Below are 18,841 nucleotides of genomic sequence, written 5' to 3'. Positions count from 1 at the left end.
CAGTTTAATCCTTTTATATCCCACAGCATCTGTTTTGCCTAGTTAGGACCCAGCTGCACACAAATCCACAGTTATGTAATAAAACCAGTTTCCTATGTCCTGCACGTTCTAGTGGCAGCTATGTTCAACATTGGTAACAACACATTATGGCTCTAAAATGCATCAGCTGCACTGCTCAGAAATACAAATTTCACCTGATAATCTCATGTTAGGAACACCAGGTGCAGTGTGGTAGTGAACCAGCTTCCATCAAAACTACAGAGTTGCAATTTTAGTGCAAATATTGCCCAGTAATTCTTGAAGCCCTCAGAAAACAGCAGAACTGGAGTGTCACCAAAAAAAAAAAAAAGTGGGTGTCAGTGCCCTGTTTTTTGGCTAAAATATATTTTTCATTTACTATAAAGTCTTGAGTTGACAACTGCATATACATTAAGCATTTCAAAAAAAGAGCATGCTGCATCCTTTATATGAATACTTTGACTGTAGAAGATATGCCATATACAAATGGATTCTTAATATATAAAATGACCATATTTACTGCAGAGCATTCAAATCAATACAGCCTGTCACTAGAAGTGTGCTGGGAGAAACTCCTGTGTAAGCAGCCTTTTGTGTGTGCTTGTGCAGCCTGCATTATGTCTTGCACAGACATGCACAACCCAAATATGGCTGCAGGAAAAGATAATACACAAAAACATGAGGCTAAAAATTAAGAGAGGGATTGAAATGCTCCAGTATTCTGTTTTGGACATTGAAAAGATTCACTGTTTACAGAGAGATGCAGTTTTTCTGTAAAATAAACAACTGGTATAAAAGAATTTTGAAAATCAACAACATTATTAATGAAATTGCTGTTTGGGTAGTGCTCATTTTAGAAAGGTATAAAGTTGCTAAAATTATTTGAATTAAATAAGGGATATTTTTCTGAGGAATGCGGTATCTAGCACTTTTCATGTACAAGCTGATTAACACACTAAAGTCATTTAGCCCTTCTTTCCACGTCTTTTCTCTCTATGAACTACTAAACACTGTCTTAGATGTAAAAAATGTGTTATTGCCAGCTGCTTCTATTTTTTTGGCAATGTGTACACTATACATTTCCATTAAGACGATTTAGGAAAAATCACTGATTAAATTCCACCGTGTGTGTGTTGGAAGTTGTCTTCTGTAACAGAATTTATTTACCTGATACAGAAAAATTTATTATATATGTTATATATCTGTAATATACCTAAAGATGTGGAAATATCCTATGTCTTTTTAGCCTGCATTAGTTCATCTATTTTAGATTAAAAGTTCCAAAACATTCTAAATTAGAAACTTCTAAAAATCGTACTGATTTAGAAACTTAAAAAAAAAAAAACCTACCGAGTGTTTCAAATGCAATGGAAATTAAAAGATTATTTTCTCGCCAGAGTCACTTACGCTCGCACCCTCCCAGCAGCACAGAGCAGACGCAGCAGGCGCTGCCCGGGCGGCTGTGCCGGGGTTACCGAGCGCGGGTGCTGCTGCAGCGGCCGCGCCGCGCTGGGCGCGCACCTGCTCGGCCCCGCCAGGAGCCGCTCCCGGGCGGCGGGACGGGCACGAGGAGCGAGCCTGAGGGCGCAGCGCTGCCGCCTCCTCCCCGCGGCACTGCCGGCAGCTCCTCCGGCCGCACCGGGGCCGAGAGCGGCTCCCGAGGCCGGGGGGCGGCCGGCGGTGGCGCCGGGCCCGCGCGGTCCGAGGCTCCCGCCCCCCGCGCCTCCTCACGGCCCCCGCGGGGCGGGGCCAGCGCCGCCCGGCCCCAGCGGCTCCCGGCTCCCGCCGCGGGGCTGGGAGCGAGCGGGGGCCGTGCCCAAGCCATGGCCGGGCGCGGAGCGTGGCCGTGCTGCGGCCGTCCTCCGGCCGTGCTCCTCCTCACCTGGCTCTGCGCGCCCCTGCTCGGCCAGCCCGGAGCCTCACACGCGGGTAAGGCGGCTCGGGGCGGCCCCAGGGGTGAGGGTCGGCCGCTGGGAAGAAGAGTGAAGGGTGAAAAGCGCTCCGGTGAGGAGCCAGGAGGGTGGCGGAGGGGAAGGCTCAGCCGGCCGGGGGTTCCGAGCCCTCCTGGCGCTGTGTGGGGCCGCCGGGGACGGGGCGGGCGGTACCGTGGCCCGGGGGTCTGCGGGCGCCGCTGCCCTGCCCGGCTGGGAGCCGCGGGCAGCGGGAGCGCTCCGTGAGGGGAGGGCGTGAGGCGGGATTGTGCGGGGAGGGGGGAAGCTGTCGGAGATGGGCTCTCTGCGCCAAAGCTTCGTTTTCCGCGCCGTCAACTTTTTCCCGGCCGAGGTTAAGGTAAGTCTGGTGCCGGGTGCGGTGGCGGCTGCTGAGGGAGGATCGCGGGGCTGCGCTGCCTTTGGGAGAACGAGCGGGACCTGCGGGGAGCGCTGTCAGACGGGCTCACCAGGGCTGTCCCCTCACCGGAGAGGGGGAAAATGCCTTTGCTAAACTATAGCTTTTCAGGTGTGTTATCAGTCCCGAATGCCTCACATTTCATTACCTTACATTACGTACACTTGCTAAATGTGCATGTATATAACGCTTTAAAGATCTCAGCTGCCGCAGCTTTCAGGTTTTTATCTGCTCACTTTGTGAGGGGAGGTGCAGTTGTAGGTTTGTGGTGCATCCTCTGCATCTGGTACAGAGGTAAACTTGCAGAATATGTTTTAATAACTGTAATTTCGCATAGGGATGTGTCTGCCCATGAAAACAACCCTCTTAAGAATTTATAAGACAACTGAAGAATTTATAAGACAACTGTCTTTAGTTTAGTCATGCATCATTTCTTTGACTTCAAAAGAGGCAGTCTCATAATTCAATCAGGATTTAACTTTCCGAGTTGAAGGATGTAAAACAGCATGTGAAGCTGGATTGTTTATAGAATTATACAAAGATTAAAGGAGCAAAATCACCGCTCTTCCGCAGATTTATTTAGAAACAGTTGCTTCAAAATGTTGCACATACATAATTTGTAAGTACATTCCCAAGAGTCTTGCAGAATGTCTTGAAAACATAACTACAACAATTAAAGGCAGACAGAAAATTAATGAAAGATAAATTTGAACTTTTTTTATACTAACTGAAAATTGAAAAAGTGATTGTAAATATAGTTTATTGAAAGTTGATTGTATCAACATCTAGGTTTTAATTCAGCCTACAAATACTCAGTCTGTTATTGCTGAATGTGATTTAAAAGACTATTCTTTGTCCCAAAATTTGGAAAAGGAGTGTTTTTCCTGTTCTTCATGACAGAAGATGCAAAATCATTATGTGACATTACATGATTTATATGACTGCATGGAATTACCTGCAGTCAGGGTAAGCCAGGTTTTGCCTTTTGGCACAAGCCAGCAGTTTTGACTTCACTGATAACCAGTTTTATACAGTGAGGCTAAAGTTTCTTTTCATAACTTGTTTTTTCTAAAATGAAATGAAATTTGCTATAAAAGTGCTTGTAAATTAATTTAGTGTTTCCTTCAACTAATAGTGAACGAGTATTTTATCTTGGCTAACTCTGAATTGTCAGGAGAAAATACTTGCTAATTTAAAATACAGTCAAAGTATGTCTTGTTCTTGCTCTGAATTTTTAGTTAACAGGTGAGACTCGAATGCCCAAATGGAGCTGAGGTTAACAACAACCTCTAGCCTAGCCCTGCTGTGCTGCAGACCTGTGATGGTGTTTCCCTGGCACTTCAGGCACCCAAGCATTTTCCACTCAGTTTAACGGATCAAATCTTTCTCCCTACCCAACAGAAAGCTGCAAACCTTTCTGCCTGTATGGGTTTCTTGTGATTTTTCTCTTAAAATATTTTGAGAACCTTAAAATATTTTAAGAACCTCTTTCCTTAGAGGTTCTTAAGGGGATAAATGTGAGCATTGATTCGTGGAGAAGTGCCTGTGTTGATTTGTAGAAGGAACTGTGGAAGGAAACACTTGCATAGTTTCCCACTTTTTAGAAGGGTAAAACACAGGGTTTGTGTGATATTATAGGTTTTGAAATCTCCCCATCTGGTTTTGAGCAATGTAGCTGATTTCTGTGAGCTGTAGGATTCTGTGTTCCAGTGTATCCAAGACTGGAATGGAGCTGAGTGTGCAAAACCCTCCTGAGGCAGAAGGTAAGGCTGGTGCCCAAAGCCTGCAGCACCCAGGGCTGCACTGGCAGCTTGTGAGAAGCACTGGCCTGTTTCTTATTTCCATAAGGAATTTTTAATGTACATTTCAGATTTGTGTTTAATTTCATGACACACAGCCTCTAAATTTATAAATGGTTCTACTTATCAGGTTCTACATCTTGTTCTTCCTTGTGCTATCTGCACTTCTGCACACCCTTTTTGCTGCTTGCTTTCAGCATTCCTCGAGGCTGACTTCACAGTCCATCCTCAGTGTCAGCAATCAGTGGAAATGATGGAATGATTAAAAGGGGTACAAAAAGAGATGACAAAATCCTGGATCTGTTACAGGAATGTCCTCCTGCCTTCAGCAGGACAGGGTTTTCCCTGATGTGAAAATCCTGGGAGGAGGATCCCAGTTGTGGCTGTGGAGCTGAGTGGAGCAGGCTGGTGTCAGTGAGCTGGGCAGGAGGGGCTGGGCAGGCACAGGCTGCAGTCACTGCTGCAGGGCACTGTCACTGCTGCAGGGCACTGTCACTGCTGCAGGGCACTGTCACTGCTGTGCCAGCCGTGTCACCAGGGGCGTCAGGAAGCTCTTTGGCACCTGGTGTGGACTTGCCCTAGAATCCATAGCACAGAAAGGAATGGTTGGTGGTCCAATTAGCTCTTAATCTAAAGACTGACTGTCAGTTCACATCTGTTTCTGGTTAGTTTACAAACTACATGGTCTGTTACAGTTATTAACCAAACTTGTAGGTGTATTCAGAAATATGTGCCATAGTTATACCTTGTTGCTAAGCTGTTAGGGGGTAGTTTCATTCTCCTTTACAACCATCAAGTTGTACCTTTAACATTGTAAATTTGAATTGAATGTGAGAAACAGCTTCCCTACTTTCTGTGAGCAGCTCTAGTACCTCTGTGCATATTGGTAAGTACTAAGCAGTATTGCAGTTCAAAATTCCTCACACTTTCATGTCCATTATATGTTGTTTTATTTTGCTCCTGTTTGGCTGGAGGTTGATGTGCTAGGTAAAAGAGAAGGCACATATCTTCCCAGTAACTCTAAAGCCACCTTTTCCATGCTTGTAGGTGTGGTGATAGGGTTTGCCTTTATTTTTTAAACAGGGGAGGAAAAGATAATTCTGGAAAGTTCAGAATGTAATCATTGGCTTTTCCGACTTCTATTCAGTAAATAGAATAAAGTTAGTATTGCTGCTTTGACTTACATCCTAGTTAAGATGATTGTGATCTTTCTGAATGCTTGTTGTTAATTAAATGCTTGACTGTGATTGGATTCTGGGCAATTGCTAATGCATAGAAGGAAAAGTAGGCCAAAAAATTAAAGAGCATGCAGGAAGTGTAACTCATGATCTTTTTCAAAGGGTCAGAGGAATCAATATCAAATAAAACTTCAATTTGATACATTACACCTGTCTTTTCCACCTAATGAAGTAATGATGGGAGATCATCTCAATAGATATACTAGAGTACTGAAGGCAGGGATACTGTGTATATTCCTTCACCTTCCAGATTTTTAAGGAAATTATTAGTTGTTAGATTTGTGGATAAGTTTGTGTTATATACCCCAGAGTTAAAGAATATAAGGTTAACTGCAAAGTATGGATATTTTGCAGCGTTTATTGTCCTTAGTAGTGTTGTGTTTGTTTTTTTTTTTGCTGTAATGGTGGATGATTAAAAATATGCATTAGTAATATGTATTACTTCTGAAAATGCATGTTAGCATTACACTTCTAGAAAGTGACCCTTCCCCTTTCCCCATGGGCCTCCTTTTGCACCCAGTAGTGATGTAAAGAAAACCTGAAATCATTAACACTCAATTCTGTCAATTAGAAAATGCTTTGAGTTACACTGTTTAAATTAGAAAATGCTTTGAACTGCGCTGTTTAATGTCTAAGGACCAGTGTTACACCTGCACTGCCAATCTGGCTCTTAGACTCTCTATCTGAGGAGGTGCAGAGGAATACAGAGTTCAAAGGAAGCTTGTTATTTGGAGAAACATGGACTGTGGTGTTCCCCTATTTAAAAACAAAGATTTATGAAAATACCTCTGGGATCAAGCCTGTAACACTAAGTATTTCCCTGGTAATTCTTATAAAAGGAATAATGTTGCTAAATCATATTAAGATGCTAGGGAATTTAATCCCATAATGATACAGTAAATTACAAGAGTGTTATTCTTTTTTAAAACCCATCTTTTGTTTCTTATCTACAACATTTAAAAAGTTAGCCATTAGCAGCCCACGTGAAATTATGACTTGAGAACGTTATCAAGATAAATGGACATGTACATGTTTCATCATGCTACTCATGCATCTGAGGCCCATGTAATGTTTCACCCTATTTTCTAAATAGTTCTTCCAAAGTACTTTAATAAAAAAGTTTGTTAAATACCTATGAAGGAAATGGTAGAACTGAATTTTTAAATACAATGTTTTCAAGGTCAAGCGTTTCATTAGAATTTTTACTTAACCTTTGTCCTCCAGCTACTTCAGAGTTAAAAAAAAATGGAATAACTTGTGCATAAACATTTGTCTCCTTTGTGCAGAATTAAAATTTAGGCCATCCAACCTCATATGTGATTTAGGTGTAGGTTTTTTGGGGTTTTTTTGTTGCTAAATGTGGACTTACACTGAGGGGCAGTGAGAAGAATTTAAGGTGCAGATAATAAAGCAAATGCTGTCATTGGGAGTTGCCACTGACCAGCAGAGAGCTGCCTTTGGTTCAGCCTGCAGGGGTTCCCTGGCCTCAATAGAAATGGAGCCACACAAATACAGGCCAGCTCAGAACTGCCCTTCAGAGGCTACAGATCTTTTCAGTATTTTTTAGTACTCTGAGCTGGTGGCAGGGGGGAGTGTTGCCATAATCTCTTGCCATCTGATTTAGGATGAGATTGTACTCTGAGTTGTTTGTTTGCTAATCTTGCTAGTCATAGGTTTTAACCTCTTTCTGCTTTTCCCCAGCCAGCAGAGCTACTCTGCTGCCTTAAGCCACTGAAACTGTTTTACTTGTTTTCCTCTCTTTACATTTTTTCCACTTGTCACCAGCTCTTCACAATTTTTGTACTGATGTTAATACAAGGAGTGACTAAGAATCACAGCCCCTTGTTGTAATCTTAAAATCATAGATCCATGGAAAAGAGATACAAAACATACGCAGTCTGTGTAACAAATTGTTTGAATGGCCATGTTAAATAAAATGTACAAGGTAGGGGTGATTACTTATTTTGTCTTTGCCAAGTCTTAATATACTCATACCATTCCCAGCCCCTCATGGAGCTCTCCTTTGTTCAAGAAGTCTTTTCTAGACCAGTTTGCCCCAACGTGTTAATAAAGAGAATAAACTAGAAATATTGAAAATTGTGGATACATCTGTGATCAGACAAAGAAAGAAAGAAAGAATTGAACTATATTGTTAGTAAATAATGGTCGTTGTAATAGATCAGTGAGTATACTATAGGTCTGAGTACAAAATGTTTGAAAAATAATCTAAGTATAGAAAAGCAGTAAAGGAACATGTCCCCTTTGAGCAGAGCAGAGGAGATGCTGTGTTTTAAGAGAAGCTTGATCTGGAAACAACACGTACCCTGAGGATGCTGTGTCGTTGCACAGGAGCTTGTCTTACAGGAACACAGAAATGGTGAAAGTGCAACTTTGCCTCTGCATTGCTTCAAGGTCAATTAATTGAGAGGTAATATCCAGCTGCATAGTCAGTCTTAAATTCAGTTGAGAGTTGTAACTGGAGGAGGGAAATGTAATTAATGCTAATATAAAAATCAAGTATTTATGAAATATTAGGCTGAAATATACACAAAACCTTTCATAATTCAGGAAATAGGGATATAGAAATAGAGAAATTAGATTGTGTCTTCAGGAAGCATTCTTTTGGATGCCTGTAAAATGTAGGGCTTGGCAAATCTGGCTATAGTTACAAATAAGAAAAAATCCTTGGCCAATGAGAATATACTGGACCAGTTAAATATATTTTTGGCACTCGTACATTTACAAGATAACTTGTACATGTGCAGCATTCTGTTGCTGGATCCTTTTTGGCAGCAATTCTTATGTCCTGTGAGTTTTTCTGTATCCACGTGAGCTGTCTCAGTGGTATAGTGCAAGTTGCCCATCAGTTCTTTGCACATCCCACAAGTCAGAAAGATTTGTATTTTGAAACAGAAGGGTGACCTGTCTTAAAACCCAAATGTTGATTTGGCCCACAGCAAGAACCATTCAGCAGCACATTAGTGTGGGGTAAGATTTGTAGGAAAAAGTGTGATGGTGTTCACAGGGGTCTGAGGAAGAGGGAAGGGATGAGGATCTGACTCCATGTTTCAGAAGGCTTGATTTATTATTTTATGGTATATATTATATTAAAACTATACTAAAAGAATAGAAGAAAGGATTTCATCAGAAGGCTAGCTAAGAATAGAAAAAGAATGGAATGATAACAAAAGCTTGTGTCTGGGACAGAGAGTCCGAGCCAGCTGACTGTGATTGGCCATTAATTAGAAACAACCACATGAGACCAATCACAGACCCACCTGTTGCATTCCACAGCAGCAGATAATCATTGTTTGCATTTTGTTCCTGAGGCCTCTCAGCTTCTCAGGAGAAAAAATCCTAAGGAAAGGATTTTTCATAAAATGTGTCTGTGACAAAAAAGGAGTCCTGCTCCCACTGTGCTGATCCTATTTCTTAGGCTACATTCTGCTTTTGCTGCTCCTATGGCACTTCAGAGAAATCTGGTTAGTGTGTAAAATAATGATATTCCTACGGGACTTCCCCACAGCTGCAGTGCCAAAGGCAGGGGCCTGCCTTGCTGAGCTCTGCAGTGCTTTGGCTGCTTTCACCAAAGGACCTGTACATGGAGCCTTTTGTAGCACAGCAGTCACACTTCAATGAATGCAAGGGAACTTAAAACTTGGGCTGCCCATCTCGGTTTGTCTGGGCTGCAGTCATGTGGGACTGGGTTAGGTCAGTTCAGTTAATGGCTGAAGTGGGGTCAGCCTGGCCTCTGCCACCAATGCCAAGTCATGGAAGTGTTGGTCACACTCTGAGGGAGCTTTATCCAGTGTTGTGGGAACGAGAGCTCCTGCCCCGTGCAGGTGTGACACTGCCTGGCATACAGTGTAGTCATCCCAGGCAATTCTAAAATCCTAGTCCTCTTCAGTACCTATGAATTGCTGATTTACTGAATGTTGATGGTAATGAACTTCAAGCAGACATTATTTATGCTGCCTTTAATTGATACTTTGTTTCCTTTAGCTTATTTTATGAGAAAGATTAGATACTACCAATGTTTTTTCTGCTTGTATCATTCCTAGTTGATCTACTTCTGTTATGTTGAGTAAATTCACCTCCTCTCCAAACAAAGTAATGTTAATCTTTTAAATCTCTCCTTGTATGGATGACTGTCTCTGGTTTTAATCTGTTTATGTCATTCTCTGGTGATTTTCTGCTTCTGATACATCTTTTTTTAGATGGATGCTGTTAGTGAGCACATGATTTCTAGAGAGGTTGTGCCATAGATTTATGTAATAGCATAATATTATAAGTCTGCATTTAAAAGAGATGGTGGTGAGCTCCTTTCTTTTGGTTATGCTGTCCCTTAAACTGATAACAGTTGCTAGGTCTTTTTTTTGGCATAGTTCCCTTTTAAATTTCATTGGTAAGTAGTAAAAATCTTTATCTAGAACATGTCTGGTGGTCATTCTAACTTATGTCTGGGGATTGGAGACCCTTCCATGCAAGGTGATGTGTGTAGTTTGTGCTTCTCGAGGCAGCAGCCATCTTGAGGTCTTTCACAACACCTTTGAAAGCTGTTCTTATTCAAGTTCTTTAGCTAGACTCTGATCTTCCCTTTTTTTCCTCCCCTCTCTGTTAATCTTCCCCAAAATGATCCCTTGAGAGCTGTGAAAAAGAACTGGAAAGGTGCATCCCAGTCAGTGTAACATTAGAATGGGTAGAGAGTCAACTGGTAAATAGTTTAGGAAAGTGCTCTACAAGTGCAGCAAAATATATACATGGTAAATGTGCCCAAACATTAGAAGAGATACATTAAACAAAGAGACTGAAGTTTCAAACTGAATTGCAAGTTATGCAGTATTGCACAGGTGTGTAATGTGGATGTAGGTTGACAGAACTTCAGTCCCTCATGATCAGCTTTCTGTTTTAGAGGAGTTCCATAGTTGCATGGCATTGGGTAAATGATATAAGAGCTTTTTGCCTGCTGAGATTATCTTAATGTTCTTGAGTCATCAATTTTAGAAGCGTGATAATGGTATGAGGATGCCAATAAAAACAGATAACTTCATAAAATTCTACTTCCATGACCTTGGTCATGCTTCTAGAGAGAAGGGGATGAGATGAGAAATTGAACTCTGCATAAAAAAACTGTGACTGTTTGGACATAAGAATGCAGATGTACACTGCTCATTTGAATCAATGTTAATATTTTTTTATTTTAGCTGTATCTGAACCTTCTTTTATTGCTAAAAGTGAAGATCGTTTGTTCAAGCATTTATTTGAAGACTATCAAAGATGGGTTCGTCCAGTGGAACGCTTGAATGACACAATAAAAATCAAGTTTGGCCTTGCAATCTCTCAGCTAGTAGATGTGGTATGTATTGCAAATAAGTTGGTTTTCTTTTCCACTAACTTTAAAAGGAACATAATTTCATGTGAAATAATTGAGCCTGTTAAACATAATAGATTAAACATCTTAAATTATTATCTGTGTAATAAAAAATGCCCTGTAGATGAATATATAATGTTCTCATATAAACATACTTAGTGATTAGAATGCTTTCAGCAGTGTGTTTTGTATTTTAAGTTACAGACCTCTGTGAACTAAAGCAGCTATTTCCTATGGATCGATTGTTTTTTGTGATATATGCATTATTTTACAGGATGAAAAAAATCAATTGATGACAACAAATGTATGGTTGAAACAGGTATGTGTAAATATTTATGAAAATTTCTGAAGATTTATAACTGCAAATCAACATTTAGGAGAAACTTTTCTAGTTAATTGTATATTCAAAAAACTGAGCTCTTGCAAGAAATTTTATTTCACATAGTATCTTTATAGAATGTCCCTGAAAATGCTTTAAAGGATTAATTGTGACAAACCTCTTAAGAAAACCATAACAAGGTAAATAAAAGTTCACCAAATTAAAAGTAATATGATATGGCATTGCATGACCATTTAATATACCAAGGTGTATATAACCAACCATAAATTACTGCTTCAGTATGTAAGTTTTTATACAAAAGCTTTATCAAGAAAAGTATGGTTGGTGTATTATTCTGTATAATATTTTTGAGGTCTTTTTCCTGTAGGATATTTGAAATTATTGGATATACATTACTGTGAAATTCCAGTTTCAAAGTTAAATATGCTTGCTAGAAGGAAACACTTTTTTCTCTTAAGAATATTTGGGTTTGGGCAGGAAAAAGCCTCCAGCTTTGTAATTGTCAGAGTCCAGTACTAAACTTAATTGCCACTATTTACTCAGCTAATGCTGCTCACAAATCATTCTTGATTTAACTGAGAAGAATCTTTGCAGATGCTGGGTATACTTACTAGCTTATGGAATTATTTTTGTTTGGGCTAATTCTTTTCTGTTTGTTTATTTGAGTTTTTTTCCTTTTGCTTCCCATTTTTTTTCTTTTTGGTAACTGTAATTTTAGGCCAAGTTTTTATTTTTAGGAAAACTTTGAGATTAGTCAGCAAATATGAGATGGCCACGTGAGCTGATGATTCTTTGTGTCCTCTTTAATAGTTTCTGCAGGTCTTCTTGAAGTTTTAAGAGTTGGAACATGATGAGGTTTTTTTTGTATAATGAAAATGTTTAAATTGCTTCTGATTAGCTTCCAGTCATTGGTATTCATCCAGAACAAGCTTTTTTTCAAATTTAATTTATACAATTAAATTACATTAGAATAGCTCTTACTTATAAATGCATGCTCTGAAAAAGGAACATCATATCTTAAGTTCTGTACAGAAACATTGTCAAGCAGCTCTTAAAACAGAAAACAAATACTGAATGAGGTAACCACGTGCCTGTTCAGCAACTTCATTGTTTGATGCAAATTTTAGTTCACTTTGATTGTTGTTAATTGCCCTGTTATCTGTTTTCATCTGCTATCACCCTGCTGAAATCCACTTCCCAATAATGATTTTTATGTCTCACATATCCACAGGAATGGATAGATGTAAAATTGAGGTGGAATCCTGACGACTATGCAGGAATCACATCTATCCGTGTCCCCTCAGATTCTATCTGGATTCCAGATATTGTGCTGTATGACAAGTAAGGTTTGAATCTTTTCATACAAAATGCATTTACTTCATAACTTCTCTGCCCAAACTGCTTCTGGGAGGCTTATTTAATGGACACAATGTGTACATTTAGTGGGCTAAAGAACCTGTGGAAGAACCTGCCTCTGAATGCAGATAGACTTTGTTGCCATGTTAAGTGCTCAGATGTTTTGCTTTACTTCCAAATGGAATTTCTAGTCCCTTTGAAAAGATTATTTCCATTTTGTTGTGTGAACTTTTTTCTTTATTGGAGAAAAATGTCTTGCACAGTGCTGGGTATAAATAGTGTAGTGTGATGGGAGGGAAGCAACTAATTTATGCTGTTGTAGATCATATTCAGCATGGAATTAAAGTCAGGCACATATAACTGTAAGGGGAGGTTGGATCGGTTTTGACTTTTTTCTTTTGAAAATTAACAGATCTCAGAAACAAGAACTTTTGAATTAACCTTTGTGCACAACCCAGGTGCACATACAGTGCTTTTACATTTCAAGACTTGTTGAGTCAGGAAAAAAGGCTGTAGCAGTGATTGTAAATTCAAGTTTGGGCACAAGTATTATTTTACCTGTTTAGTGACTCTTTTTCTTCAATAATTATAGTTTGGCTGAATTTAAAAGTACTTATTCTGTCTTACTAATAGAAACACCAGAGCTGAGTCATGCTGTTAAAGATTAGGATTTTACAATCTTTTCATAAGATTGGGACCATAGAAAGTTGCACAGATCTTTTCAGGACTTGAAAATATTCTTCAGTCTTCCAAAGCTGTTTACCTATGTTAGCTTCAGATTTGAGGGGGAAAAGTTGACTATGAAGACAATACAAAATTTTGGCTATCAAGGGATAGACAGCTGAAATGACAATAACAAATTCTTTAAATACATCCCCACAGCCCATTGTAATTGGCTGTAATTTATCTCTTCTTTCAGTGCAGATGGACGTTTTGAGGGAACATCTACAAAAACTGTGGTAAAATATGATGGCACCATTGCTTGGACTCCACCAGCAAACTACAAAAGTTCTTGTACTATTGATGTAACATTCTTCCCCTTTGACCTTCAGAATTGCTCAATGAAATTTGGTTCCTGGACTTATGATGGCTCACAGGTTGATCTAATTCTTGAAGATTATGATGTTGACAAAAGAGATTTTTTTGATAACGGAGAATGGGAAATAGTGACTGCAACAGGGAGCAAAGGAAACAGGACTGATGGATGCTGCTGGTATCCTTTTGTTACATATTCATTTATAATTAGACGTTTGCCCCTTTTTTACACTTTGTTTCTCATTATTCCTTGTATTGGGCTTTCATTTCTAACTGTCCTTGTCTTCTATCTTCCTTCAAATGAAGGTGAAAAAATTTCACTCTGCACTTCAGTACTGGTATCTTTGACTGTTTTTCTTCTTGTTATTGAAGAAATTATTCCATCATCTTCTAAAGTGATCCCACTCATAGGAGAGTACCTGGTGTTCACCATGATATTTGTGACCCTGTCCATTGTGATCACTGTGTTTGCCATCAACATCCACCACCGCTCCTCGTCCACGCACAACGCCATGGCGCCCTGGGTTCGCAAGATCTTCCTGCACAAGCTGCCCAAGCTGCTGTGCATGAGGAGCCATGTGGATAGGTACTTTGCTCAGAAGGAGGAAACAGCCACTGTGAATGGCTCAGAGTCATCCAGGAACACCTTGGAAGCAGCTCTGGATTCCATCCGTTACATTACGAGGCACGTGATGAAGGAGAATGAGGTCCGTGAGGTGGGTGTGTCAGTCCTGCTGCCCTCATTTTGTACAAGTGCAAACTAGAAAACCAAGGGCTTTACTGGGCAGCTGCATTTTAAAGATGTGCTGCAGATTTCCAGCTTTTGTACTTCGCTGAAAGTTGTGGAGTTATTTCCACTGGAAAAAAAGTGCAAATATGGTACAATACTGAGACTGTTTGGCTGATACAGTGCAGTACTTGGGGTCTTCAAAAGTCTTTTGCTGTTTTCTATTAGCTCTTATCATTAGTTACACATTGTGAGACACTTGTCTGTGACAAGAGCATGTACTGTAACTGTTCCCTACAGCACTGCTGAGATTACAGAAGGAGCTCTTTTCCACTTTAATGTTGTACCCAAAAGGCTGTCTTGAAAAATGCATTTGCCTTATATTTTCCAAATAAATACTGCCAAGACTTGTCTTGCAGCTTTCAATTTCAAATAAAAACAGTTTGAGTGCTCTAACTTATATTAATTTAAATACAGGCTATAGCCATATGTTGACCATTTTGTGCTCAGATGAAACGTGGACTCAATGACTTCCTAAGTGTTATCTTCTATCCTTACTATTATTTGTCCCTAAGTTTATCAAAAGATGTCAGAGGCTTTTTTTCAGTGTCAGAGTGCATTTTCACTCTGAATTATCCTTCATGAATGTTTACAACATTTCTGTAAGAGCATTAAAATCTGTTTTCTTTACATGCTCTTTAAGCTAGCACCATTGGTACATCAGAGATTTAAATGCTATTTCCAGTCTAACACAGAACTTTGTAGAAGTATAGAAGTCTGTGGTGTACTGTCTGTTCCTGATGGCAAAGGCTGGGGTTCTTCCAGTCTGGGAATTGCTGTCTTCAGAAGGCTCTGGTTGCTGAGAGTGTGTTCTCCCATAGGAGACTAGGAGTAATGTGCCTCCTCTGCTGTGCCTTCTCAGGACTTGATTCTGACATTGTCACAAGGGATGTGGCCTAGATTTATAGTAAATGTATCTGCTGTACTGTTACAGCAGCATCTGCATTGTATGAACAACAGAAATAGAATAGTTTGCTGTTAAATACATAATTTCCTGTAAAGGATTCACTGTGAGAGACAAGTAGTAAGTATTTTGTTTTCCAAGTGTAATTTTGTTACTATAAACCTTGGAAATTAATATACAGCTGACTGGGGATTCAGTTGTTTTGTTATTACTGGGCTCCAGAGAATGCAAGCTTTAATTGTAAAAGTTCTTAATAAACACTAGACAGCTGGTGCTATCATGGCCTTACATCTTAGGAAACATTAGGCTTGGGAAACATGGATAGCTCCAGTTCAAATCCAAGACAATTGTTTGGCAGGGTTTTAATTTGCTTGCACAATTATATCTGCAATACTTGCAAAACTGTGTATAGATAAAAATAATTTTATCAAAAAAGAAAAAGTAGTCTTGAAACTCCTGTGAGTATTCTCCCCAGTGTATAATTCTTTGCAGCTTTCAGCAATTGTTTGTAACAAGACAGCTGCTCTGTACTAACAATTTAATTTTTTTTTTTTTTTATTTACTGCTTGGGAGGTTTGGTTTTGGTTTTCTGGTTAGTTTTTAGTTTTGGGTTGGTGGTTTTGGTTGTTGGGAGTTTTTTTACAACTTTTGCTTCCAACTCCTGCTTGGGAATTCCACGTTATGGTGTCATGTGCCATGTATCCTGCAGTATGTTAGAAAATGGCAGGCCAGTCTCATCTCTATAGATGAGGATATTTGGTGCTTCTCAGGGTCAATTTCTGCATCAAAATCTACATAGCTTATCCATCTTCACAGAGGGAAGCTTGCTTCACTTCTAACTCCCAGTGTAATTATAAAACATTGCTCCAGAGGGTTTTCTAGGGACATGGTTGGATAAAGCCTATCTTGAATTAACTAATAATTGCAGGATTTGGTGCTGTGTTTTTACCTGTTCTTGCACTCACTGACCAACTCATGTGCTCTCTGTGTTTTAGGTTGTTGAAGACTGGAAATACATTGCTCAGGTGCTTGATCGAATGTTCTTGTGGGCTTTTCTTCTGGTTTCCATAATTGGATCACTTGTGTTATTTATTCCTGTTATTCATAAATGGGCAAGTATAATAGTCCCTACCCATATAGGCAGTACAAATGCATAAAATATTTTTGGAGCTATCTCCTACTGATCTGGCTCTAAGTTTTGCAGTAACTCTGTTTCCATGCATGTTCTTTCTAGGCATGTTTCTGGTAGAGTGAAAAAAAAAAATAAATCCAGAACTAGAAAATTAGGTTTATTTAAAGCATGGCATTCCCAGGACACACAGAAGTCAGTCTGCTTATTGCCAGTCTAATGAGTTACTGCCAAGCCAGGTCAGAATTAAAAGAACCTTTTCTAGCCATGGCATGTATGATTTATTAAAAAAGCAGACACTGACAGCTACTGTGATATAGAAGGATTTCAATTTTTAATGATAATCACTGTAGTCCAATTATTAAATTACTATATAAATCATTATACTGAATATTAAATAATTGCATTTACACAGTAGAGTTGCTTATTTCAATTTAGTGCACAAAGGTGAATTTTCATCAGTTTCTCTTCAGTGTGTTGCAGAAGTCTGAAATTTCACCAGAATAATTTAAAATAATAAAAATATAAGTTAAAGCTCCTGTATATATAATATACAACTAAGAACAGAAATTTGGCCGTGTTTGACCTTTATAAATTTTCACTGGAATTTGCTGCTAAATTTTAAAGCTTGTTAATTCTGTGATACCAAGATGAGCATTTAATAAGCCTTAAAATGCCTAAAGGATGTGTGTATATTGATGTCTCCATCAGCTTTGGAAAGGAAGCCAAAGGCAGTTATTCTAATGGGCTGGAGCATTCAGATTTCTTTACTCTTGATGAAGAATTTGATACAGTGTGTGAGTTTGCAGACAGGTTCATTATTTTCTGTGTCTGGATGTTTCTCAGAATTAAGATTTTAAGCACAGGCAGAAGGAATTTGTGGAGCATCTTTCTGAAGGAAATGGATTATAAATTACTATGCTGTGGAACCAAACAGAGATGATAAATGATTTTTACATTTGTTTAATTGAACTTGAGAGCTGCCTTGGATTAGTTCTTTCACTTTAAATACCATATGTAACTCTAAGCAGCAAGGGCTTAGAGTTTTCTGAAATTCTTTTTTCCTAAGATCATTGAAAATGACCTTGCAATTTTTCAATTATTCCATTAAAATGCATTCTTTACACTGATTCCAATGCCACCTCTCTTCCTTTCTTAATAGTTTTATTTCTGGAAAAGACTCTAAAATAGTTGGGTGTTTTCCTACATTAAAGTTTTTTCAGTGTTGTTCATAATATAATTGCATCCTGTAGGCCTAATACAGGAGTAGAGCAAATCTTAGGAAGTTTTTATTTGCTTGAATTACTACATGAATAATAACATGCTTAGGTGAGAAATTTTAATGTAAACTGTGGTATCTTTGATAATTTTAAGTTTTTCTAGTGATTATAAATTTGAACAATGGATACATATTTCTCCCACGCTCCCTCCCAGATCTCCTTTAGAAAATCCCTGCACTAATTATAATAGTGATTACTTATGTCATAATTTATTTATAATTGAATATTTATTTCAAAATGTTTTAATCTGCAGGACATTCTTGGTTTTGTGTAACATCTAAAGGCTCACAGGTAGGGAAATGATATCAGGCAGACCTTTTTTTTCTTTTTTTTTTTTAATAATAGCAGTTAGGGAATTACTCTTCTTCAGTTGCACAATTACATCTGATATTGGATTTCCATTTTTCCTCTATTCCCATCATAACTTTCAAGGTGAATTTGCAAAGATTATCTGTTTTAATTCATTAATATAAGAGCTTTAATTTCTCAGCATTACTGAGGTTAAACAATGCATCAGTGACTTTCTCTGTGTGCAAGTTGCAGAAATACTTCAGATAGCTTGTTTCCTCTTCAAATACAACATTTCTTTTTAAAGTCTTCCATAGGTTTGAATTATTGAAATTTACATTTACCTGTAGAGAAAGCAAAGTGAGTACAACTATACATTAGATATCTGTCTTATTTTTTTAACTCTCCATTTCATCTCTTTCCCCTTGTTGAATGATGTCTCCAGGCTGCCCAGTTACATCATGATGGGCAGCAAGCACATTGTCCAGTGGAGTCACTCCCTTTATTATAGTAGCTCACAGTTTTTGCAAATGCATGAATTTCTTTTAGGGACTTCTAGTCTGATCATGATAGATTCAGGTAACACAGCTGACACTGGAATCCTTGGGGTCTTCTGCTTATCAGGTGTGTCTGAAACAAAAGAATGTTACTGTACTCAGAAGCATGGACTTTTACTTCTGTAACTTACTGCTGAATGTATTGAACTGTAGGTAATACTACCTTATATAGATCTGTCACTCACTCACAATAAATGAAAAAAAGGCACAATTTTCAACAGTTTGATTCTCTTTATTTTCATAAATGTTACATCACTTGATACATTGTATTTCCACAAATCTTTTGGTTTGCTACAGAGAGAACAGTTCGTATTTTTACAAAATATCATCCAATGACAGTGTTTTGTTGCATTCTTTATTCATGCTCTTAAATAATCTGCAGTTACTGATCAA

The 18,841-nt window shown here is 38.8% G+C and overlaps 1 protein-coding gene across 1 annotated transcript; it reads left to right on the top strand.

The window, feature by feature from the left end:
• The first annotated feature begins 1,841 nt into the window (after positions 1-1,841).
• Positions 1,842-18,651, top strand: CHRNA5 (cholinergic receptor nicotinic alpha 5 subunit). The gene is made up of 6 exons (XM_058811204.1): positions 1,842-1,947; positions 10,606-10,757; positions 11,047-11,091; positions 12,344-12,453; positions 13,388-14,219; positions 16,190-18,651. Exons 1-6 carry the CDS (start codon positions 1,842-1,844, stop codon positions 16,349-16,351), a joined length of 1,407 nt encoding a protein of 468 aa, XP_058667187.1. The 3' UTR covers positions 16,352-18,651.
• Positions 18,652-18,841: the final 190 nt, after the last annotated feature.

Source organism: Ammospiza caudacuta, chromosome 10 (assembly GCF_027887145.1).
Source record: "Ammospiza caudacuta isolate bAmmCau1 chromosome 10, bAmmCau1.pri, whole genome shotgun sequence".
In the NCBI taxonomy this organism is placed as follows: Eukaryota; Metazoa; Chordata; class Aves; order Passeriformes; family Passerellidae; genus Ammospiza; species Ammospiza caudacuta.
Note: the sequence above shows the minus strand (reverse complement) of the source record. Positions and strands in the feature narration are given on the sequence as shown.